The 25,864-nt window shown below is 40.4% G+C and overlaps 3 protein-coding genes across 4 annotated transcripts in view; 2 read left to right on the plus strand and 1 right to left on the minus strand.

Annotated features, from left to right (window-relative positions):
* Positions 1-14,436, plus strand: part of SENP5 (SUMO specific peptidase 5) — a 75,978-nt gene extending 61,542 nt beyond the window's left edge. The window contains exons 7-11 of one of the 2 annotated variants that reach the window (XR_010746839.1): positions 4,083-4,220; positions 6,903-6,986; positions 8,400-8,443; positions 9,269-9,319; positions 10,293-10,329. Coding sequence is in view for 1 of the 2 variants with exons in the window: in XM_066347864.1 (XP_066203961.1) it covers positions 4,083-4,220; positions 6,903-6,986; positions 9,269-9,319; positions 10,293-10,403 (384 nt within the window). In the remaining variant the exon portion in view is untranslated. Of the gene's footprint in view, positions 1-4,082; positions 4,221-6,902; positions 6,987-8,399; positions 8,444-9,268; positions 9,320-10,292 lie in introns of both variants that reach the window. The other variant, XM_066347864.1, reaches the window with a different exon arrangement.
* Positions 14,198-24,227, minus strand: NCBP2 (nuclear cap binding protein subunit 2). Its single transcript, XM_066347865.1, has 4 exons — positions 24,070-24,227; positions 19,078-19,259; positions 16,036-16,174; positions 14,198-15,460 (listed from the first exon to the last, which is right to left on the minus strand). The coding sequence occupies exons 1-4, from the start codon at positions 24,145-24,147 to the stop codon at positions 15,389-15,391; spliced, it is 471 nt and encodes a 156-aa protein (XP_066203962.1). The 5' UTR covers positions 24,148-24,227; the 3' UTR covers positions 14,198-15,388.
* Positions 24,228-24,295: 68 nt separating this feature from the next.
* Positions 24,296-25,099, plus strand: NCBP2AS2 (NCBP2 antisense 2 (head to head)). Its single transcript, XM_066347866.1, has one exon. The coding sequence runs from the start codon at positions 24,370-24,372 to the stop codon at positions 24,667-24,669; it is 300 nt and encodes a 99-aa protein (XP_066203963.1). The 5' UTR covers positions 24,296-24,369; the 3' UTR covers positions 24,670-25,099.
* Positions 25,100-25,864: the final 765 nt, after the last annotated feature.

Genomic DNA, 25,864 nt, shown 5'->3' on the forward strand with positions numbered 1-25,864 from the left:
CTTCCCCTCCATCTCTCCTTTCTCTCTCTCTTTTCCTCTCGCAGCCAGTGACTTGATTGGTCTGAGTGTTGGCCTGGGCACTGAGGATAGCTCAGCTGATTTGAGCATTGGCCCCAGACAGGGGTTGCCAGGGGATCCCGGACAGGGCGCATGTGGGAGACTGTCTCTCTAGCTCCCCTCCTCTCACTTAAAAAAAAAAAGTAAAAATAAAAAAATGAAGAAAACTTTTTTGGTTTTTTTACTGAGGTAAAATACAGTGTGTCCATAAAGTCATGGTGCACTTTTGACCGGTCACAGGAAAGCAACAAAAGACGATAGAAATGTGAAATCTGCACCAAATAAAAGGAAAACTCTCCCAGTTTCATACCTATTCAGTGCAGTTCGATGTGGGCTCACGCACAGATTTTTTTAGGGCTCCTTAGGTAGCTATCCCATATAGCCTCTACAGACTCGTCACTGACTGATGGCCTACCAGAACGGGGTTTCTCCACCAAACTACCGGTTTCCTTCAACTGTTTATCCCACCAAGTAATGTTATTCCTATGTGGTGGCGCATTGTTATAAACGCACCAATATTCACATTGCACTTTGGTCACGGATTCAAATTTAGTGAACCACAGAACCCACTGAACTTTCCACTGTACCATCCACATCTCGACTGGCATGGCCGTGGGCTGCTCCACTGTATACACAGTGTTACGTCATCATCTGCACATGCGCACATGCTGCCACATCATCCTACAGAAACTGGGAGGGTTTTCCTTTTATTTGGTGCAGATTTCACATTTCTATCATCTTTTGTTGCTTTCCTGTGACTGGTCAAAAGTGCCCCATGACTTTACGGACACACTGTATATAACATTACATAAATTTCAGGTATGCAGTATAATTTGACATCTATTTCCAAATTGATCACCACCAAAAATATAGTTACTATCCATCACCACATAATTGACCTCTTCACTCATATTGTCCACCCCCCAACCCTTTTCCTATTTGGTAAGCACCAGTCTGTTCTCTGTATCTATGTTTCTTTCAGATTCCACATATAAGTGAAATCACGTGGTATTTGTTTGTCTCCATCTGACTTATTTCACTTGGCCTAATACCCTCTCGGTTCATTCATGTTGTTGCAAAGAGCAAGATTTTATTCTTTCTTATGGCTAAATAATATTTCAGTCTATATATACACCACATATTCTTTAGTAGTTCCTCCATTGATGGACACATAGATTGCTTTCCTATCTTGGCTCTTATAAATAGTGTTGCAATTAACATGGGGTGCATACCCAGAAGTAGAATAGCTAAACCATATGGTAGGTAGTTCTCTTCTTAATGTTTTGAGGACTCTCCATATTTTCCATAAATGTTACTTTTTTAAAATCATTAAATACTTATAAAAAGCTTCCAGTTAGGTTCTTTTCAGGTTCTGTTATGGATGTTGGGAACCTTGGTGGTTCAGTTTCTGGAGTTTCTCAAATTGTATGATTCAGTGTTTGGGAAGATACTAAACACTGAATGTTTTTTTAGCCTGTGTGTGTTTGTGGAGGGCCTTGATGTCGGCCCTTCCATTTCTGTTGTGGTTATCCAATTCAGGGTATTTGGGGATGCTTTGGGAACCTCAGATGACACGCTGTACTACTCTCTAGAACAGGGGTCCCCAAACTACGGCCCGCGGGCCACATGCGGCCCCCTTAGGCCAATTATTCGGCCCCCGCCGGACTTCTGGAAGGGTACCTCTTTCATTGGTGGTGAGAGGAGCATAGTTCCCATTGAAATATTGGTCAGTTTGTTGATTTAAATTTACTTGTTCTTTATTTTAAATATTGTATTTGTTCCCGTTTTGTTTTTTTACTTTAAAATAAGATATATACAGTGTGCATAGGAATTTGTTCATAGTTTTTTTTATAGTCCGGCCCTCCAACGGTCTGAGGGACAGTGAACTGGCCCCCTGTGTAAAAAGTTTGGGGACCCCTGCTCTAGAACTTCTGGCTGGGATGGAATACATTCTCCAATCTGCAACCAACCAATCTTTAAAAGGCCACATAGGGAACAACAGTGAAGGGCCACTCTCATTCACCTGTTTATCTGACACCCAGATTTATATGCGGAGATGTTTCCATTATTGTCTCTGTTTCAGTTAATCCACCTGTGGCTTAACTGGGTCATCTGCTCACGGTCTCAGTGGGCTGCAGTCAGGGTGTCAGCCAGACTGTATTCTCATTTTCCAGGCTCATTCAGGTTGTTGGCAGAATTCAGTTCCTTGTAGTGACAGTACTGAGACCCACAGCTTCTAGAGGTTAAAACCCTATTCATAGAAAGCTCAAAGCATGGCTGTATGCTCCTCCCAAAAGTGTTTCTTTTTTGAGAAGAATATAAATTTGGTGTCATTTAATATTGTATTTTAAATATGATTCCTTGATTTAGATACTCAGAAATTAAAAAAAAAAATTTACTTATTGATTTTAGAGAGAGGATAGCAAGAAAGTAAGTAGGGGGAAGGAGTGGGAAAGTTGGGCAAGCCCTAGGTTTCAAACTAGCAACCTCAGTATTCCAGGTTGACGCTCTATCCACTGTGCCACCACAGGCCAGGTGATAGTCAAGAGTTTTTGAGCTGGAAGAAACCAAATGTCAATTCTTTCTAATACTTCCTTCTATCCACCTCCCCAGGTTTATGGATACAGAAACGAAAAAGCACAAGTGCTGAAGTGCTTTCTCCAAAGGTTATGTAGATTAGCAGAAGATTCATCTAGAGCAGGACATTATCTGAATATCAGAAAGCAAGGAAAGTTTGAGAACATTTCTAAGAATCGGATGTACTTTAAAATACCCTTGAGGCCCTGGCTGGTTGGCTCAGTGGTAGAGCATTGGCCTGGTGTATGGATGTCCTGGGTTCAATTCCCGGTCAGGGCACACAGGAGAAGCAACCATTGGCTTCTCCCGCCTCCCTCCCCCTCTCTCTTCCCTTTCCACAGCCATGGCTCAGTTGATTCAAGCATATCAGCCTGGGTGCTGAGGATGGCTCCATGTAGCCACCGCTTCAGGTGCTAAAAAAAAACACAACTCAGTTGTGAGCCTGGCCCCAGATAGGCAAAGCATCGGCCCCCGATGGGGGTTGTCAGGTAGATCCCAGTTGGAGTGTGTGCAGGAGTCTATCTCCCTTCCTCTCACTTGGAAAAAGGAGAAAAAAAAATAGCCTTGAAATTGTTTTAACCCAAGGAATCACTAAAATACCTTAAAAATACCTGAAAAAAAGAAATTAACTGTAAAAATTTTTATAAAACACATACTACTTCATCGATGACTAGGATTTTGAGTGGAATAGCAGTTATTTTTAGATTTGCAAAGGATATATCAGGATATAAAGGATGAATTAGGATATAAAGGATATGTAAAGTATTTTCAGGGATATTTTTCTCATTGTGACATCTGGAAGACCCGAGGTAGTAATGATAATAGGTTTATTGGCTACATATAATGTGCTAAAGCACAGTTCTCTGCATTTTACATTTATTATGACTCAATTTCATAAGGTAGGTACTATTATATGTATTTTATATTGAGGAAATCAAAGTACAAAGAAGCTATGAAAATTGTCAGTCATCTGGCCAGTAAATGGAAGAGCCACAGTTTGAACTTGACCAGACTTACTTCAGAGTCCACAATCTTAATTACCTATAAGGAGTCTGTAGAAAGATAGAAAAGCCTGATAGCTCTTTTTTAATACCATGATTCTTTTCTAAATAAGATTGACTTGAGGTCAAATATGTACATATGAAAATTTGGTAAGCATAAAAATGGGGACCAAGTTACATTTAGCAGTTAATGTGCACAGGTGTAGCAGGTTAGATGGAAAGTGGTGCTTTCTATGTCATCCGTTTTCTTACTGTGTATTATATAGCTTAGCAATTACAAGATAGGCTTCAGACTAACTAAGACATGGGTTCAAATTCTGTCTTTACAACTTCCTAGTTTTATGATTTTGGGGAGGTTAAAGGTTAGGAAATGGTAGTTGCTATTTATAGTTGTTGATTTGAACAGCCTGTGGTGATGGCTGCATTTCTTTTTCTTTTCTTGATTAGGTGGATTTGTTTCAAAAGAGTCTTCTGTTGATTCCTATTCACCTGGAAGTCCACTGGTCTCTCATTACTGTGACACTCTCCAACCGGATTATTTCATTTTATGATTCCCAAGGCATTCATTTTAAGTTTTGTGTAGAGGTGAGTTAATATGTTGCCTATTTTATTTTTTTCATTTATCTTGTGACTGACCACATATTATCTTAATTCTAGATACAACAGCATAAGTCAGTACTATAGAGGATTAAATTCTGTCATAAAACCTTTCTGTAATCTGGGTCCGTTTCTGAGATACATTCCTTATTTGGATTTCATCAGATTTCATTATGCCTTTCCCTTAACACTTTATTTTGAAATGGTTAGAAATCATTTTCCTTTTTCTCACAGAGCTAAAATTTGCTTGTATCTTCAAAATAACTTCTGTAGAATGAATTATAACCAAGAGATTCTGCTGGTAAATATGAGAGTTCCACAAGATGGTAGGATACAGCGCAAAAAACCCAGTAGGTTTCTTAATTTTTCTGCACTAGCAGGAACCAGTTAGAAATGTTTACTGAAAACAGAAAAATTCCATTTTCAAAAGCAAAAAAGACAGAAATTACCCAGGAATATACCCTAGCAAAAAATGGAAGTTTTTAAAGATGAAAACTAAAGTATTTTAAGGAAATATGAATAGATGGCAATATAGACACACTCAATATTTGAAAGAGATGAATTCTCCCCAAACTAATATATACCAGTTTTTATCCTAATTAGTTTCCCAACAGGATTTTGAATGAAACCTGATCAGCTCATCACGGAATTCATATGCATGAACATCTAAAGTGTTTTGAAGTAGAACAGTGGAAGAAGGAATACTTGGGTTTATTAGATAGTCACTGTCCAGAACATATAAAGAACTACAAATAAATAAGAAAAAGAAAGGTCTAATAGAAATAGATAAAAGATAAAATAAATAAAACACATGGAGAAATGCTCAGCCCCACCAGAAAAACAGAAGATGCGAATATTTTTTGCCTGTTAGGAAAAGTTTTGTTGGTATTCATTTATGTGGGTGTAAGGAAACAGAAATTCTCATATTTTCTGGTGGAATGTATACTTGAACAATTGTAGTTCCAATCAGTTCTAAGTGCCTTATAAATGATCGCATACCAATTCTATTTCTTGGTATCTACTCCATAAAGATGTGTATTTGCACCCAAGGATGGGTCATATGGATAATAGTGAAAAATGAAAACCACCTAAATTTAGTTCTACCAACAGATTAGCTAAATACATACACTACAGTATAGTCATACTGTTAAACTGACCAGAGCAGTTAAAAAGAATGTAGTAGATCTCCCTGTCCTAACATGGAAATTTCTCTAAGACATTGAGTTTTAAAAAAGCAGGTTGCAGGAATGATATAGTATAGCATGTTTATGGAAATAAAATACATATATACATACATGTATGTGAATACACACACACACATATACACACATCTTCTCCACTTTCAGGGGGAGTGGTTAATTTAATGTAAACTCTGACTTCACCCTAAGAAGGGATATGCAGAGAGAGATATGCATGAAGAGGTTGAGGGCTTATGGGAAAATTGAAACTCTAATAGGCTTCATTTTGGTAGAGACTTGAGCAGTGGATCTGACTCTATTAGAGTATTTAGAATGGGTTTCCTTCTAACTGTACAAATTAAATGATACCCGTACCATCAGTCCTCAAAAATATGGAAACAGTAATGTTTTCATTTAGTTTCAGTTAATGATTTCTGCCATGAGTTTTTTTCCCTGTTGAGCATTGGCAGTAATTTTTAAATTTTATTTTAGAAAGGAGAGAGAGAGAGAGAGAGAAGGGGGAGAGGAGCAGGAAGCATCAACTTCCATATGTGCCTTGTCCAGGCAAGCCCAGGGTTTTGAACCGGCGACCTCAGCATTTCCAGGTCGATGCTTTATCCACTGCACCACCACAGGTCAGGCAGCAGTAATTTTTTTTAAGTTTCAAATTCAGCAGGTTGACTTACTGCTAAAAAAGTTGAACATCTTATAAAGAGTTCTTATTACCGCATGACCTGTGGTGGCACAGTGAATAAAGCATTGACCTAGAACACTGAGGTCGCAGGTTCAAAACCCCAGGCTTGCCCGATCAAGGTACATACGGGAAGCAATTACTTTTTCCACTCCCACACACTCTCTCTCTCTAAAAATCAATAATAAAAAAGAATTTTGAAGTGTTTTGCTTGTTTGTTTTAAATTCAGTGAGAAGAGAGGAGGCAGAGACAGACTCCCACATGTGCCCTACTGGGATCCACCTGGGAAGCCCACTGGGGGGTGATGCGCTGCCCATCTGGGGCGTTGCTCTGCTGCTCAGCAGCTGAGCTCTTCTTAGCACTTGAGGCAAAGGCCATGGAGCCATCGACAGTACCCAGGGCCAACTTGCTGCAATCGAGCCATGGCTGTGGGAGGGGGAGAAGCATATGGGCGCTTCTCCTGTTTGCCCTGACCAGGAATCGAACTTGGGACATCTACATGCTGGCTGACACTCTCCCACTGACTGAGCCAACTAGCCAGGGCCAAAAAAAAAAAAGTTCTTATTACAACATATATCAATGTCCACAATCTAAGTGCAAACCTGAGTACAGAGTGTCCGAGTCCTTAACATTATGAAGTGAAAGGTCTGAAGTAGAGTTCCAGCTTTAAACTTATTCATGCATACTCTGCCCAGTGGTAGGGCCACAGCCTTCTCTTTTGCTTCTATCCAATGTAGGCAGGTTCCATTTTTCACCAACTAATGGAACATACATCTCTGTTGTGGTTTCTTTTTAACCAGAATATAAGAAAGTATTTGCTGACTGAAGCCAGAGAAAAAAACAGACCTGATTTTCTTCAGGGTTGGCAGACTGCTGTTACAAAGGTAAGTATGTGATAAAACTGAAAACCCAGGCATATTAAGGGGATGGAATTATCAAAGGGGTGGATGTCTTTAAGAGCTGGGGTTTTTATTTGTTTGTTTTTGCGAGAGAGCTAGGAAGGGAGAGAAAGAGTGAGAGAATCACCAACTCATAGTTGCTTTCACTTTAGTTGTATGTTGGTTGTTCCTCATGTGCCTTGAACTGGGCAAACCAGTGTCCCCTTGCTCAAGCCAGTAACCTTGGGCTTGTTATGCCAGTGACTTTTGGGTTCAAGCTGGTGAATTTTGGGATCATGGAGACAATTCCCCTTGCAAGCCAGCGACCCTGTGCTGGCAAGTCCATACTCAGAGCTGGTGACCTCGAGGTTTGAACAAGCAACCTCTGCATTCTGGACCAGCTGCTCTATCCATTGCGCCACCACTGGTCAGGCTAAAAGCATTTTTAGACTGGTGGTGAAATGAAGAGCTGAGAGTTAGCTCAAAACCTTAGTGATCATCATCTGGCTGCTGTTTCCCAGTGCTTGCTGGGAACAAATAAGTTTAGTCATTTCAGCCCTGGAGGAGCTGCTAATGATATATAGTGTGTCCGTAAAGTCATGGTGCACTTTTGACCGGTCACAGGAAAGCAACAAAAGATGATAGAAATGTGAAATCTGCACCAAATAAAAGGAAAACCCTCCCAGTTTCTGTAGGATGATGTGGCAGCATGTGCGCATGCGCAGATGATGACGTAACACCGCGTATAGAGCGGAGCAGCCCACGGCCATGCCAGTCAAGATGTGGACGGTACAGGGGAAAGTTCAGTGTGTTCTGTGGCTCACTAAATTTGAATCCGTGACCAAAGTGCAACGTGAATATCAGCGCGTTTATAATGAAGCGCCACCACATAGGAATAACATTACTTGGTGGGATAAGCAGTTGAAGGAAACCGGCAGTTTGGTGGAGAAATCCCGTTCTGGTAGGCCATCAGTCAGTGACGAGTCTGTAGAGGCTATACGGGATAGCTACCTAAGGAGCCCTAAAAAATCTGTGCGTGAGCCCACATCGAACTGCACTGAATAGGTATGAAACTGGGAGAGTTTTCCTTTTATTTGGTGCAGATTTCACATTTCTATCGTCTTTTGTTGCTTTCCTGTGACCGGTCAAAAGTGCACAATGACTTTACAGACACACTGTATATGGTAGCCCTATTGAGAAAAAGATAAATATATATAAATGTTTTGGTGGCATCTGCCTCTTGCCTTATATATAGCCCTTAGTTCTTATTTCCAGGTGACCCATATAGATCCAGAGAAATACTGAAATGACTGTTTGGGTGAGCTACTTTTGGGGCATTTGGGGAAGACAGTGAGTGGCCTGAGTGCTTCTGTGTGAGCACAATGACATTTTATGGTCACTGCTTTCTTGTTTTCAAAGGGTTTTTGCTTGTGTGGTCTCATTTGATCCTTTCAGCCTGTGAGGTAAGTAGGTCATTTAGGGACAAGCATCATCTTTATTCTATAGATAAGAAACCTGAAGCCTAGGTGTGACCTTCCCCAAAGGCCATCAAAGTCCTTGAATTGGAGGTCTGTCTGGATCATTGATACAATGTTAAAAAGGCAGTCTTGAAACAAACCATTAACTCAAACTCAAAGGAACAAGATTTTTTGTTCACCCTTAAACTGAACCAAATGCTAAATTTTAAATTTAAGCTTAAGTTATATGTCTTAAATAACAGTATATTAGTTCAAACTGAAATTGAACTTGAATTTTTCTGAATTTACCCATCAAGAATATCCAGGTATTCTAAATTTAATCAGGATCTTCACATTCCCACTTTAAGCAGGATACAGTAACCAGGTGTTTTGAAAACATACTGATACCATTTATCATTACAATTCTTTCAAAGAATAGGACAGAGTTGTAAATAAGAGAAGTGAAGCAGATTGTTACTGAGTATTCAGAGTCCGGGCACACATTCTCAGATCCATAATTCCATTGTTAATGGAATTCATAGCAAAAGTAATTATCCAAAATAAGTTTTTAAGTAGGATTTTATTTGATTTCCCATTTCTCATATTTAGGCAAATTTTTTTCTATAATTGTGGTTGATTATAGCTCTTTCATGTGGCCAGATGCTTGCACAAAATCAAACATTTTAAATAGCAGAGAGGTACACACTCCAGCTGTCCTGGGTAGAGACAGTTTTCCTGTCTTTTGCTCATTTTTCCATAAAAACAATTTTTCTTATCTGAAGATTAGTACTTGGTCTTATTTTAATGATCATTTTTGTTTTTTTCCTTCAGTGTATTCCACAACAGAAAAATGACAGTGACTGTGGAGTCTTTGTGCTCCAGGTAAAGAAATACTGTGTTTTTTCAGAATTTACAATGTGTGAATTAAATTTGTTGGGTTAAGAAAGGAGAGATGGGAGTCCCTGTGATGTGTACATGGTACTAGCTCCAGTTAACGGGGTAATTTTCCTTCCTCTCTTCCTTTTGGTTGAGAAGTAGTAGTTTCTGTACTTTCAGATGTTGTGATTAGTAACACCTCCTTTGAAGGCCAAGAATGAATAATTGGTATCATCCATGTCTAATCTGAGGTTGTTAGTAAGCCACACTGGAGGCTGATCTGAATTTGTCTGTATCATAGACCCTTGGCATTTACAGAATTAACTATAATTTTTGACCAGTGGCAAATGGTCTTTAGCCAGAGTTAAAACTAGATTTTAAAAAGTGGCCACATTCAAAACTGTGCTTTCTCATATTAGTAGATTTCCTTAGTGGTCAAAGACTGTTGAAAATTTTGTTACATACTCTATATATGAATGAAATTATAGCATACTGTCCATGAATTTAAAGAATTGCAAAGATCTTGGAAGATCATTTATGATTCATTAATGTCTGGGGTTTGTAAACAAATTTAAATTCTCACTGAGAGGCCTAGTTAGGTCTAGCTGCCTTCTCAGCAGGCATGAGAAGTAGAGCCTCTTCATCAGTTTCCACTTTTCACAGTATTAAGTTTGGAGGAGATCCTAGGCCATATAGTTTGGGGCAAAAGCAGGTTTACAGTTGTCTGTATGGAAAAATAATACACTAATAATAATACAAGAATAAACTGTTTCATGTACTCACAACTATATACCTACTTTCACCCAACCCTGTACTTGCGTGGAAAGTTGACTATACTTTGGAGGTAAATGTTTTATAACAAGTTTAAACAAATTTTACAATGCTGTCTTAGAACCTATTCCGTTAGGTCTGCATCTGGTAAATAATTGGGCTGGTACGTAACTCCACATGCCATTTAAAATTTCTGGGACCTTTGCAGTACTGCAAGTGCCTCGCCTTAGAGCAGCCTTTCCAGTTTTCCCAAGAAGACATGCCCCGAGTACGGAAGAGGATTTACAAAGAGCTATGTGAGTGCCGGCTCATGGACTAACCCTCAGCAAGGCTGGGAAGTCTGACCAAGCTGGAGCAGATGGTTTGTTACTTGAACCTCCAAACACTTATTTGAATTTTTACAGATCAGTGGTATTGGGCCACTATTGTTACCTCAAGTTTCTTTTTAGCCCTTATTCATTTCTCTAGCTACCATGTACTATTTTTTAATGTTCAGTTTGGTTTCAGTTTTAACATTATGGATTCCACGTGTCCCCACCCCACCCTATATTTAATATTTATTATCCAAACGCATGCATATAGACAGAGCATGCAGTGCAGAGTATTAAAAAAAAAAAAGCCTAGTAGATTTGGTGCAGCTTTTGAAACTTAGTTAGATGTGAATTAAATACAGGTTTAAATTTTAATCCCAGAACCTAAAAATGTGGGATGTTTTTGATAAAACATAACTGAGAGTAATAGTGTTCCCTGGGCATAAAGGGTAGCTAGGAGTTCTTTTGACAAAGCCAGTCTTGTCTTAACTTTTACCAGCAGTACCTTTCACTGACTTCTCTGAGTCTTGGAGCATGAGTTGCATTCCTTTTGAAGGGTGAGAAGGAAGTGGCCATAAACTAACTGGTGTGTTCTATTTATGGAGGCACATTTGAGAATTATAATAAATGCCTAAGTCTTATCAAGGCTTTTGCTGGAACTTTGAATTCCCTGGATTTTTGGTTTTAACCCATTAAAAAACTTGCTATCTGTCACACAAGTGGTCAAATGAGAATTCAGCATAAGAGTAATTTACAAGTTGATAATCCCTTGTGTTATCTCCCATAATAAATTAAGATTTGACAGATACCTTTTTATTTCAAAGATATTTAAAATATAAACATTCAAAACCTAAGACTGGCTTCAGGTCTTTTGCAGGTGGGTGGGGAGAAGAGGAAAGGTAATAGAGAAGACTTGATTCCTCAGGAGTACAGCAAGTGTTGTTAAGTGTTTTAATCTTCTCTCTTTAGTGATCTCAGCAATATGCAGGGCTCCTCATTTGGCCTCTGCTTGACCAACTCGGAGACTCTGGCACAGGAGTCCTTTTTTTCTATGAACCTCAGCTTCTGGAGAAAGGCAGAGGTGGCCCTGTCCTTACACTTAGCTGCATCAGGGTTAGTGTAATGTGTCTTGCATCTTTAATCTAGCTTTTTGTGGTATTTGAAAGGAAATAAAAGATGCATGTTAAACTACTCAGTTACCTGTTCTGAACTGTATAAGAAACTCAGAAGCTTATACAGAAAAGTACCAAGAAAATGGCAGAAGATACCTAATTAGGTGTTGAAAATAAAAGCTAAAATGTGCAGTTATAGGGTAAGGCTGACTGCCAGCGACTGAGGGTGGAGTCAGACACGTTTACATGCAGGGTTTCCTCCCCAGACATTCCAAGCACCAACACCAGTGTTTACATTGTAAACAGCCCCAGCACTTTCCTAAGTTCCCCAGATTCAAACTCCTTAGTATAAAACCAGGTCAGTATTTCTTATTGTGCTTCATGTCTTTAAAAAAGACTTAGATTAGAGGCACTTTATGCTGCTATAGATAGGATTGTATCTACATTAGGAAAGATGACAATTTTAAATGGGGAGGACATCTTGAGCTTTTCAGTTTTCAGACATAAGTATGCAAAATGAGATTTTTCAAATTTATATGTGATACATTTGCCTTTTTTTGGTAGCTATATAAAGTAGCCCGTGACCAGGCTATTGATTCAGAATGTGTCTTATACTTTAGACCTCCATATCTCACTTCCTTACTGGCAGAATGAGGCATGCAGAAGAGACAGGACTCTCTTCTGGCAAGAATCTTAATTATTGCCCAAAGCTTGAGTTGCCGTTTCCTCCATGAGTAGTAGTCATCATCTCTGCTTTTAGGCTTGCAGCGATGTTATAGAGAACCTGAAGTGAGCTGTCCAAGTTCAGTCTCTTATTCACTTCCAGCTTTCTAGGACACCTTGATGTGCACTGTTCAGCATGCTTTAGCCTAAATTACAAATATTTTAAGTCTGGTTAAAATGTTTTTCTGCATTTGTGAAACTTGGTTTTAGCATACATAGTCATTTCCCCTCATCTTGTGATTAGGTTAAAAACTCTGTTTAGCCCAAGTCCTACATTAGAATGGCCATTGTCCTAATGTTTGCAATAATTGCTTCCTTGCAACAAAGAGTTTTGAAATATAGTCTGGGCTGTTGGTGGAAGACACTGTTTTACTGTCACTAGCTTGGCACTGAATTGTTGCCCACCAGGTGGGCAGACCTTATGCTTTTGGGGTTGAGTGGAGGCCTTGTACAAACTAAAAGCTACGTATGATGTGCCTTCAACAAGCTGTCCAGTTCTCTCCATCAGCAAACTTACCAGTCTGTAGTTGCTTCTGTCCAGTGATTTTTTTCCTTTTGTTAAATGTATAGCAATGAATGTAGATTTAATTCAGCTTTTAGTTAAGCTCTCTCAAGAATTATAGAGAACCAACTTAAGGGAACCTCCTAAGGAAAAGAAGCACTTGCTCCCAAGTCCCCTTGAATCCTTTTTTTTTTGGCTTTGCATTTATATTTTCTACTTATTGTTAAATAGTTGGAACGAAACAGTAACAGACCTAACTGGGACATAGCCAGCAGTAGCCTAAGTTGAGCTGCCCTTTTTCTCTGCAGTTGTGGTTCACTGGGTTAAAAGAGACAACTAGGAGCTCTGGGTCGATCAGACCCTTCAGGCGAGAAACAGTGTATTAATAGTGTGAATTAGATATATTGACTACCTGCTCTGCTTAATGATGTTAAGAAACCAAACTAATCTGCAGTTATAAAGCACATGCTTTATGTGCTGGGCTCTGCCTCCTGGCCTGTAAACAATTAAGACCTAGGGAATACCATCAGAGAAGTGCTCATTGTATTTGGGTATTACAAAAGCAGACCTAGACAAGCTGTTCACTTAAGTGGTACCTTTGGTCAGAAAAAGAATTTATTTAAAGGTTGTGATCATGTAAAATGACTCAGACCTTCTAGCAAAAATATTTTTTTGAAAAATAAACTAAATACCTTTATAAATGTGTGTTTTCTTGTATTGAATAACATGTGCTGTTTGGTGAGTAGTAATTTTTCCCAGGGACGTTCCAGCCATGACAGGGCTTGTTTATGAACAGTGACCAATAGGCACTAAGCAGCCTACCCTTAAAACAGCACTCTCCAATAGAATTTTCTGCAGTGATGAAAATATTCTATATTTCCATCTACTACAACAGCCACTAGCCCCATGTGGCTGAGTAGGATTTGAAATGTAGCCAGTGTGAATGAGGAACTGAACATTTTAATGCTCCATGTGGCTAGTGACTACCATAATAGGTCACTGTCAAATGAAAATGGACATGCAAATTCTGTTTATTCACAGATTCCCCCAAAGTACATTCATAAGTATTACAGAGAAAGAGGGTTCCAATGTCCTACTTTATAGGTGAGGAAATGGGCAAATAAGGAGAAGTTGGTCCAACTTTATTGAAATCAGTTACAGAAGACACAATTCCAAATAGAACCACTGTCTATGGTTTTTAAGGCCTGTAGAAATCTGAGTTATGTTTTACTACAAAGGAATATAAAATATATGAAATTCAAACTATAGTGTAAAACGAAATTTTTTCAAGGAATAGTATGTCCTCATGAAATTAAATATTTGCAAATATCTTTTTCCCTACATGCTTACAAGTTTAAAAACTCAAATAACCAGTTTCAATTTAATGCGAAAATCTACATTTAACTATAGCTTTGAAGATGTTCACATTCAAGATACTTCAGCCCCAAGTTTCATGAGACACCGGAATTTTGGAGATAAGTTTATTGTTAGATGAAAAAATGTCACTTATGTCAAGGAAAATGAAACTAGATTAGCAGTTTTAAATGAGCGATAGTTCAATATACTATTAGAGAGAAATCATCTCTTGCCTTACAAATGCAAGAAATACTCTAGATTCCCTCAGTGGATACCATTGCTATCAAGGCTTGAAGCTCAGTAAGCACACTAGTGAAAAAACTAGACAGACTGACTTACACATGAGAACTGGCCAAAACACATTTCTTGAGGGGAAGCATTTCTCAATCTTTAGCTCTTTTATACCAACTCCATCCCCAAGATCACACTGAAAATGAAAAGGATAAGTCTGATGGCCCTCACAGCAATCTTCAACATGTCAAAGCAATGTTTTAACTCATGCCCTCTAATCTTTCATCCCATTTCCTACTGACAGTGATACCAGCCCCCACTTCCTTTATTTTGAAGTTCTTGGTAATTCAAACCAACCCTTGCTTTTGTTTTTTCAGGCCTTGAAAACACATCTTTTTCAGGTTTTAGGAAAACACATCTTTTGAAAAAATGTGTTTAGTAAATACCCTTCAAGTCCTGTACCTGATTTCCTGATAATATAAAGCATGTAAGCAGATGGTATCCCCTGGGACTGCCTAGGGCTTACTTTTGTATCAACTATTTAGGAAGTTCTCTCCTAAAAGTTTACCTTTAGAAATTAGAATTCAACATAGGAATAAATTCAGTTGTCAAACATCTGTTCCTAATTTAGAGCAAAGCTATAAAATACACAAAACTCCATTTACTAAACTTTATCTCAAGAAAACTTAAAGTTTTAAAATAGTAATTCCCGGCCCCAATGTAGACCATGAACCTACTTAGATGCAAACATGGCAAACAAAATTTTAAAGTTTTCCAATTTTCCTTTAAAAAGTGTGGTTTTTAGCTGATAGATGAACATTATAGATAAAATCTATTGCCAAGGAACACAATTTTTCACCTAGTAAGAAAATCATTCTGGTAACCAGATACCTGACCAATTTGGATTTTGTCCTTTAATAATTTTCAAAGGAAAACCATGAAGTGGCTTCTGGTTCAGTAGAGACACTGATCAAACCTTGGTAAAAATGGCAGGTTTGCAGACCTTGGGTAATCTGGTCAAATTCAACAGGCCAAAGGACTAAGTTTTGCACGATGGGGTTCTTCCTGCTCACTGGATTTGGGCCAGTTTTCCATAGCCGCCTCTGCCAGCATCATAGTCCTTTCGATACTCATCTCGTACCTTAATTGAAAAGAACACAAGTTATAGTATAGAGATTGGTGTAATAAAAATGCCTCTCACAAATATGTCAGATAAACAGCTAAGCCTTTTCAGATGTCATAATGTGAGCAAACATTTAAGCAGCACATAATTAAAAAAAAACTGATATAAAGCTTAACTGCCTTGCAGAATTATTTGAGACAACCTAGAGTTTTGTTCTGTTTTACCAAGCATCACACATATTCATTCACCAGCATTCAAAACTAGCACATTCCAGAGTACTTAAATCAGGCTATTTTAAATAAAAACAAAACTCATTACAGTTCATTTTGCTTTTGTTCTATACACTTTTGAGGTGTAAAACAGCTTGCCCGTAGCAAAAATCCAGTAATAGCTGCTGTGGAAATATACAAAACATACCATTTCATTGGTTAGGAAAATAACTTACTAATCCCAATGGGTGATTTGAGATTCACTTCAAGCCAAAGTTATAGACATAAAGTTATTTTCATAAGAGCAAATACAAACAGACAAAACACTAGTCATTAGGACTGGAATCCCAGGTAAGGCCAAGCCTACAGAACCTTCCTGCATACCTGGCCCCCAGACCATCCACGGCCATATTGCCTGCCCTCCTTAAAGCCTGCGTCCCAGTCTGTGCGAATCACCCGGTCATCCAAACGAGTTCCACTTATGTACCGCATGGCATTTTCTGCATCTGCTCTTGAATAGTACCTTAAGTATAAGTATTAAGGAACATGACATAGCATTTCTCCAAACATTTTTGGAAATACAGGAAGCAACAACTATATGAGGCTGTTAAGAAAATGCGTAAAAATTAGTCCACCTAGATCAGCGGTTCTCAACCTGTGGGTCGCGACCCCAGCGGGGGTCGAAAGACCAAAACACAGGGGCGACTGTGTTTTGGTCGTTCGACCCCCGCCGGGGTCGCGACCCACAGGTTGAGAACCGCTGACCTAGATGGAGTTTCTAGACAATAATTTGGTTTGCACATGACTGTTTGAGGTTGGTCCAGAAGCATTAGAGTCAAATATGACACTTAGCAATGGCTACATTGATCTTGATTTCCTGAATAATACTGTTAATAATTATTTGGTCCCATTCTCCCCATATTTTGATTTGCAAAATATAAAATATATGGCCCTGGCCGGTTGGCTCAGCGGTAGAGCATCGGCCTGGCGTGTGGGGGACCCGGGTTCGATTCCCGGCCAGGGCACATAGGAGAAGCGCCCATTTGCTTCTCCACCCCACCCCCTCCTTCCTCTCTGTCTCTCTCTTCCCCTCCCGCAGCCAAGGCTCCATTGGAGCAAAGATGGCCCGGGCGCTGGGGATGGCTCCTTGGCCTCTGCCCCAGGCACTAGAATGGCTCTGGTCTCGGCAGAGCATCGCCCCCTGGTGGGCGTGCCGGGTGGATCCCGGTCGGGTGCATGCGGGAGTCTGTCTGACTGTCTCTCCCCGTTTCCAGCTTCAGAAAAATGCACAAAAAAAAAATTATATATATATATATATATATATATATATATATATATATATATATATATATATATTTATTCAGGGTAGGTTTAGGCCACAAAATGCACACTTAGCCAAGGAATCAATAGCATCCAAACCTGAAGCTCTATATTCAGGAAAAACTTTTTTTTCCAATTTTTTGACAGAGAGAGGGGGACAGATAGGGACAGACAGGAAGGGAGAGCGATGAGAAACATCAATTCTTTGTTGTAGCTCCTTAGTTGTTCACTGATTGCTTTCTCATATGTGCCTTGACCAGGGGGCTACAGCAGAGCAAGTGACCCCTTGCTCAAGCCAGTGACCTCGGGGTTTCAAACCTGGGTCCTCCATGTCCCAGTCCAACGCTCTATCTGCTGTGCCACCACCTGATCAGGCAAGAACAACCTTAATAAAAGAGAAGGTCACAGTGCATATGGAATTGTATTTCATTAGAAGGAAAGACTTAAATGCTGATCTAGACATTTTCTTCCGAAAACGCTTGCTGAAATTCCCGTGTCCAGCACCTATAAGATGCCTAGCATATATGGGCATTCGATAATTTTTTGTTGTTGAAAGAATGAAATGCATGCTTAAAGGGAAAGCAGAGCCTGACCAGGTGGTGGTACAGTGGATAGAGCATTGAACTAGGACGTTGAGGACCCAGATTCCAAACCCTGAGGTCGCCAACTTGAGTGTGGCTTGAGCACAGGATTGCCAGCTAGAGCGTAGGATCACAGGCAATGTCACAGTCTGAAATATTTTGAAGCCTAAAGGAGACAGCAAATCCAGGAGGCTCTTAATACAAAGTTGAATAAGAAGTTAGGCTGTAAGTAGGGTTTAACTAACAGTCTCTATGTGGGAAGACTTGCTAGCAGGATAGTATTTAATCCCAGGCAAATACAAATAAAGTGATAGGGTTCTGAACAAACTGGAGGAACTGAGGGTACTGTCTTGATGTTAGCTGTCCAAAATACAATCTACCTTTTTGGCACTTGGGAAATCCATATATCCCAAATGTAAGACAATAATTTGAGAGAGCAGCTCTGTCTAGATCCACAATATCAGCCTTCTTTTCCCTGATTATAATTGGAAACACAAGGATCACTAGACCTTTATGGAAAATTTATAGTATAAACACAACCAAAAGAACCAGATAATTCAGGACACAAAAAAAATTTCAAAAGGCATGTTAGATGTGGTCTGGGAAATTAGGTAGAATATAAAACAAATGGTAAAAAAAAAAGAAGAAGAAAAACAGGATAAATCCAAGAGTTCTAATATTTATAGTATCAGGGAGAAAAATGATCACAAATATGGTTTTGGTTTTGACCTATAAATATAAAACTGTATAAATTTTTAAGAAAATAAAGCTATATACATCTAATATAATGAGGTACATATTATACAGCCATTTTAATAAGAGGTAGACTTACAACGTGTGCTAACATGGAACAGTCTCTAAGAGGGGGAAAAAATAGTAGATGCCAATACGCCACCACACATCCACAAGATTTCTTCTGGAAAGACACCCAAGAGACTGCTGACTGTCTCTGGGCTTAGAATGGTACAGGGATTTTTTAACTTATTTTTATTTTAACTCCATGTGCATATATTCTTCTTGAAAGATTGTGTTGTTCTTTTTAAAGTTCTTAAGACCTTTTTAAAAAAAGAAAAAAACTTTGCTGATTTTATAGAGACAGGAGAGAGAGGGGATCATGGAATGGGAAGTATCAACTCATAGTTGTTCATTCCTTGCTTGTTGTATGTGCCTTGACCAGAGAAGCCCAGGGTTTCGAACCAGCAACCTTGGCATTCCAGGCCAATGGTTTATCCACTGTGCCACCACAGGCCAGGCGAAAGATTGTGTTTCTTAAATAAATAATTAACTATAAACAAAGCATGGATTTAAGGACAGAATGTAAATGTTACTAACTTTCACAATTTACCTGTAGACATCCTGGACAGAGGTAGGAGGTATAGAAGAAGGAAGGAGAGACAGAGATAAGTATAGGCATGCTAATTAGCAAATATCCTCATTTAGAAGAAAAAAGAAAACAAAACAGGTGACTAACCACTCTAGGCCCCGCCCTCATTCAACAGCTGTATGACACACACAGAAAGGATACTCCACAAAGCAGAAACCGCATGCTGTTTTCTTCATTTTATCCAGGCCCATAACAATTTTCTTTATGTCACCACTTTTGCTGAAGAGTTCATAGATTTGTTCTTCAGTTGTGTAGAAGGAAAGATTTCCAACATACAACGTACAGCTTTTTTTGAGTAATTTCTCCTGTTCGTGAATGTTACCCTAGAATTTCAAATATAGAAAAAGTAAGCAACACAATCTAAGAGTCCTGCTTAAATAGTATTCCTAATATGAGAAAAGTTTTCAGTTATTCTGATTTGGGAGTCAGTTTCTCTCATAGTCCCAATCACAAATACCCCCCCCCCCAAAAAAAAAAAGATGTTCACAATCCATGAAGCACTTTAACAAGTTCTAGATTGCTTTTAGTTTTTATTGTTTTCAGAGAGACGGGAAAGGGAGGGGGTGAGGGATCAATTTTTTGTTCCACTTATTTATGCATTCATTGGTTGATTTTTGTATGTGCCATGACCAGGGATCGAACTCACAACATTGGTGTATTGGAATGTTCTAACCAAGTTAGCCATCCAGCCAGGGCCCCCCCAGATTGCTTAGTACAGGGCCACAGCTTCAAAGTTATATTGTATATATATAGCCCTCCTCCTCCTGTACCATAATGCTCTACAAGTGACATGTCTTTTTCCTGCACCTCCATATCCTCAGCACTGGATCCTTCTTTAATTGTCCAAGTTTAATTTCAAGACTTTGAACCAATTTATTAGAAAGGGCCTTTTTATCCTTTGTAGTAAAAAATATATGGATTTGCAGAGATAGGGTACCCCTGTAATATTCCCACAAAGAATGTTCAGAACTACAATTGCTCAGATAGATTACATGCTCATATATTTTCTCTGAGTTTAGGAGACAATCCTAAACTCCATGCTGGGAGGTTAATGCTGATTAAATAGAAGACCTACCCAGCTGACCTCCTCTCAGGCCCTCAGACCCTGTCTGGGCTCTAATATCGGCCACACAGTGTTATTCTAACTTGGAAAGCTGAGCAGAATCAGGACACTTTCCCTAGAGCATCCCTTCTTCATTTACTAGTTCACACAGAATGCTGATCCAGTTTCTTCATTCTGAGAAGACTTTGCATTACTCATCTTTGAATGCTTTGTAGCACAGGGCTCAGGGAACTAGGTCTCATGTTCACATTCAGTGACAGAATAGAGAAACCATCTAAAGTCAAATAAAAAGAAAAATGAGGCCCTGGCCAGTTGGCTCAGCGGTAGAGCAACGGCCCAGTGTGTGGAAGTCTCACACCCCAGATGGGCAGAGCATCACTCCCTGTTGGGCATGCTGGATGGATCCTGGTCAGGCGCATGCAGGAGTCTGTCAGACTGCCTCCCTGCTTCTAACTTCGGAAAAATACAAAAAAAAAAATAAAAAAAAATATATATATATAAAATAAAAGATTAAGTAATCATGGTACCTCAATAAGTAAAAAACTACGTAGCCCCAGAAAAATGTACATCCACATACAGTGATATAGAACATTTCCAAAATAGAGAGCAAAGTGAAAAAGAGTACGAAACAATGAGGTCTGCAGGTCAGAGACTTCCATGTATGAAGTCTCATTTAATTCTCGGGACTGAAAGGTAGGTCCTAATTTATTATCCTCATTTTACACCTGAGTAAAGACAGTTAAGTAACTTGTCCAATCACACAGCTACTCTGTAGTTGTAGCTGGAATATAAACCCAGTCCTATCCCCAATCTCATACTTCCTTAAAAAGTCTCAGGGCATTAGGTTTTTAGAACTTTGGAATAAAACAAAGGCGCACTTTTATTTGCATTGGTTTGGCAAGAAAGTATTTTCGGATGTCATAGCGTAATTGTTTTGAAGGACTTCTTGTCATGTTTTTTCCTTTTGACATTTAGTATCAGTCACATTTAGGTTACTTTAGAAGCAAGTTGTGTATAATTTTGTTTGTTGCTGTTAGTTTGGGGTCAATTTTAACATGGAGTGCAGAAATGAACATTTTCAGCATACATTTTTATTTCCGTCAAGGAAAGAAAGCTGCTCAGGCTCACAAAAAGATATGTGACATTTATGGTGTTGATTGCGTAACAATGCATGTGTCAGAATTGGTTTAAAATTTCTGTTCTGGAGATTTTTCACTCAAAGATGACCAACATTCTGGTCGACCTACTGAAGTTGATGACCAAATCAAAGCCATAACTGAAGAGAATCGCATATAACTGTTTGAGAGATTGCAGAGAGGTCAAATGTATTGCACAAAACGATTGAAAATCACTTAAAAATGTCTTGGATTCGCTAAGAAGCTCAATATTTGGGTTCTGCATGAATTGAGAGATTCACTTAACACAACGAATCAATATTTGCGATATACATCCAAGCGCAATGAAACCAACCCTTTTTTGAAAAGAATCATCACTAGTGATGAAAATGGGTCATCTACAGTAACATCATTCAAAAACGATCATGGTCCAAGCATGATGAACCAGCACAAACCACATCTAAAGCTGAACTGCATCAAAAACAGGCCATGCTGTCAATTTGGTGGGACTACAAAAGTGGTGTGTATTTTGAACTGCTTCCAAGAAACCAGACGATCAATTCAGATGTTTACTGTTAACAACTAATGAAACTGGATGAAGCAATCAAAGAAAAAAGGCCAGAATTGGCAAACTGTCAAGGAATTGTGTTCCACCATGATAATTAAGAGTCTCACACATCTCTAGTAATCTGTGGGAAATTATTGGAGCTTGGTTGGGAAGTGATGTTGCATCCCCCACACAGCCCTTACATTGCACCATCTGATTACCATTTATTTTGAAGTTTGCAAAACTCTTTGAATGGTAAAACTTTCACAAATGATGATGACCTTAAATCGCACTTAGTTCAGTTTTTGCTGATAAGGACCAAAATTTCTTTTTTTGTTTTTTTTACTGGGGACAGAGAGAGTCAGAGAGAGGGATAGACAGGGACAGACAGACAGGAACAGAGAGAGATGAGAAGCATCAATTATTAGTTTTTCATTGCGACACCTTAGTTTGTTCATTGATTGCTTTCTCATATGTGCCCTGACCGTGGGCCTTCAGCAGACCGAGTAACCCCTTGCTCGAACCAGCGACCTTGGGTCCAATGGTGAACTTTTTGCTCAAGCTGGTGACCTCGGGGTCTCGAACCTGGGTCCTTCCACATTCCAGTCTGACGCTCTATCCACTCTGCCACAGCCTGGTCAGGCAGGACCAAAATTTCTATAAGCATGGAATCATGAAGCAAGAAAGATGGCAAAAGGTCATTGAACAAAATGGAAAATATATAATTGATTAAAGTTTATTCTTTGTATAAAACAAGTGAGTTTTTTTCACACTATAAAATCAAAATTACTTTCTTGCCAACCCAATATTACTGCTGTAATATAAAATTTTATTTGTTAAAATTATGGTCAGGAGGCATTTTTTTTTCTTCCTACTTCACTCGCATGTAAGTAATATCCAAACACATAGCCTATGGCTTAAGACAACTGTGTTCTAAGTGTCAGTACATGTTTACTTATGGTATATTAATGTGGATTCCATTCAGGGGACACTAGAAATTCTGCATGACAGTATCTTACTAATCTAAATAAAGCTACAGGCTTTAGAGTGCAGAGGATTATAATAGCAAACAATGACTCCTTTTAGTTTCAGGATGCTTGAAATTCAAGACAGTTATGATGTGGAACTTTCTAAAGTAATGAGAACTATGATCATGCCTGGCATATGCTAAGCATTTAGAACTGGCTGAGTAAATAAATTTAAAATCTTCATCCAACTGGCTTCAAACAAAATTTCCTTTTTGCTACTGGAATAACCCTTTTCACACATTCTCTTCTAAATGGGCTCCCTCCTTTCCCAAGTTTAAGGGTTATCCCTTTTCTAAATTCTCACAGCCCCTCCCTTACCGCTCATTTCTGCTCTAGGTTGATTACCTGTGTCCATTTACAGTCCCTAGTATAGGATTATGAATGCAGAAACTGTCTTCCCTCTCCCTCTAGGGCTTAGCAGAATGTTTCAGCAAGCTGCTTGGCGTCCCTGCCCCCAACTTTGCTGATACCGAAAAACCCAATTTGAATATCTGTTGCCTTCCCTTTCCCCACAAAATCTATGAAATAGGCCAGACTCAAACTTTCCCTTTCTGAAACCCAGCAGTCCTCTGATCTTAACACCTAGCCCAACGACTTTCAACAAGCTTTTCAACTGGTGTGCCACGCAAGAATTTTAAAAACATGCAATACCTACACTAAGGGACACTTACCTCTTTTCCCTTAGATTGTCAAATTTAAAAAATGATAAGAGCCAAAACAACAATAGCCACCTGATGTGAATGAATCCAAAATTATACCTAATTTTTTGTCAGAGCAACAAAAATATTTTTTGGTGTGCCACAGAACTTTAGTAATTACTTGGTGTGTGACGTGATGGAACAGGATGAAAATCACTGATCTACACATAATACGCTTAGGTAGGCTGATCCACCTTTCCACTGAGGAGGGCTCCCTAAGGTGGAGACGGGTCAACTTTGTGTCTCCCACACACCGCCTAGAACTCGGTAGGACCGCCAGACCAAAGAGGAGTTTGGCTAATGCAAGCCCTGATATTTGAGTCAGGAAGCCGCCTCCACATAATCCAGATGTTAAAAGGACACCCCTTTTGACACCTCAAAGTGACCTTACGGAGGCGGAGCCCGTGAAAACGAGAGCCACCACCACTACCGCTCAATTCCTCTGCATTGGCGGGGCAACAGGGAGCGGCTGCAAAGTACTGCAGAGCGAGCCTCAAATTCCCTTTCTGTGATAGATTCAGTGATATCCAAACGCCATTTCAGCATCCGTTCCCCAGCAGGTACTGGGGCTCTCCGGATTTTGGGAAACCAGAGAAGGCGAAACGACACAATGAGACAAGAGAAAACTAATTCTTAGCGTTCTGGCCCAGGGCCTCCCCTTCTCGGGGTAGGCCTCCCTTACCTGGAAGTGCTGGTCCCGGTACCTGCTCAGCTCCACATAGGAATCGCTGCTCAGCGCCTTCAGGAGGCCACCCGACATAGTGCAGACAGGGGCACGAGGACGCCGCCACTCCCGGGAAAACCGGCGCCGCAGAGGTGGCGGAACCGGAAACACGCCACGATTACAGAAAGTCGGAGTATTCCCAACCAATCCCAGAGCAGCAGTGTCGTCACCCAGCGGCGCGGACTCGGATGTGGTCCGATATGTAGCGCCGCCGATCAGAAGCCGGAGCGGCGCGCCGGGTTCCGGCTTACTCCAAGGATGGTTCTGAGGCGGCTGCTGGCCCTCTTGCTGCACAGTCCGCGGCTAGTGGAACGCTTGTCAGAATCGCGGCCTATCCGCCGTGCCGCGCAGCTTACAGCCTTTGCACTGCTGCAAGCCCAGCTGCGTGGCCAGGACGCGGCCCGGCGTCTGCGAGGCCTCGCGGCTGGGCCCGCGGGTTCCCTGGGTCGACGCGCTGCCCGCTTCAGAGACACCTTCACTCAGGAGCTACGCCGCGGCCTCCGGGAACGCCCGGGGTCACCACCAGGTAGCCAGAGGGGCCCTGGCGCAAACCCCTGAAGCCGTGTTGGGCCGGCCGAGATCTCCTGCTTTCCCTTCTTGGCTGGACACGGGCCTCGGCGCTGAGGAGTCATCCCGGTCACCACGCCGGCTTTGAATCCTGACTCATGTCGGCCTGCAGAGGTCCACTCATCAGAGAGCGCAGGCCAAACGGACATCCCGGGTGCGGCCCAGTGATCGGACCGGACACAGTGGGTGAAGAAGGTCCGCAAAGCCTAACAGAAATGAAGATAGGCTAGGCCCTGATACACCACGTATGGAGAACCACGGACCATACCACAGCCCGGAAGAGTTTGTCCTCTGCGAGTGGGACTAAAACTCGTGATAGATCATGCTGCCTTGCCCTGATGTAGTAGGGGAGATCATGAATGGAAAGACAACCCAGCAAATACCAAAATTCTCTGATTAAATGTGCGAGCTGAGAAATGGGTATGAGTGTGGTACTTCTCTGGCAAGATGAATTAGGATTCCCCGGGCAAGCCCATGGTAGTACTATTTAACACATCCGGTGTTCTTAACTTGGCTACACTTGCTAATTGCACTTTATGTGGGTCTTCTCACTTAATCCTTATAACCACTTTCATAAGGGGAAGTGTAGGCTACTTCTTAAGTTGCTTATACCTTTACAGAGCAGGATGTGAATACAGGCGTCTGACTCCAGGGCCAAAGTCCATGAAGTCCATAATCAGCTCTCTGTAGCATTTACCCTGACGGTCAGTGCCTGCTTCCACATCCCCCCGCCCCCACCAGCGGGTGTTAGGACTACTACCTACCATGGGACAAGCAACCTGGATTTCTATTCCCTATTTTAGAGAATCAGGGATAAAATCTAAAGAATACAGTTCAACTAGTGGACGCCAGATAGGAAATCCATTCTATTCAGAAATGTCCTGTCATTTGAGGCTTCCAACTGATTTCTGATCACTTCTAATTAGGTTACACAGTTATTCATGCATTCTAGAAAGCTCAAAGCCACTCAGAAGCTTTTAGACTGGCTGGTAACCAAGCAGTTTATAACCTTTTCTTAGAGATAGAGACAGATAGGGATAGACAAGACAGGAAGGGAGAGATGAGAAGCATCAATTCTTCATTGCAGCACATTAGTTGTTCATTGATTGCTTTCTCATCTGTGCCTTGATGGGGAGTGGGGGGGGGGGGGCTACAGCAGACCGAGTGACCCCTTGCTCAAGCCAGG

Source organism: Saccopteryx leptura, chromosome 8, assembly GCF_036850995.1.
Source record: "Saccopteryx leptura isolate mSacLep1 chromosome 8, mSacLep1_pri_phased_curated, whole genome shotgun sequence".
Lineage (NCBI taxonomy): Eukaryota > Metazoa > Chordata > Mammalia > Chiroptera > Emballonuridae > Saccopteryx > Saccopteryx leptura.

Bases quoted from the DNA above. Each gene is read 5' to 3' on its own strand.
- NCBP2 (XM_066347865.1), bottom strand. From the start codon at position 24,147: ATGTCGGGTGGCCTCCTGAAGGCGCTGAGCAGCGATTCCTATGTGGAG. The intron at 19,260-24,069 runs GTAAGGGAGGCC...TTGAAATTCTAG, and splicing joins ACCGGGACCAGCACTTCCAG to GGTAACATTCACGAACAGGA. The intron at 16,175-19,077 runs GTATCCTTTCTG...CTTATACTTAAG, and splicing joins TGCGGTTTCTGCTTTGTGGA to GTACTATTCAAGAGCAGATG.
- NCBP2AS2 (XM_066347866.1), top strand. From the start codon at position 24,370: ATGGTTCTGAGGCGGCTGCTGGCCCTCTTGCTGCACAGTCCGCGGCTA.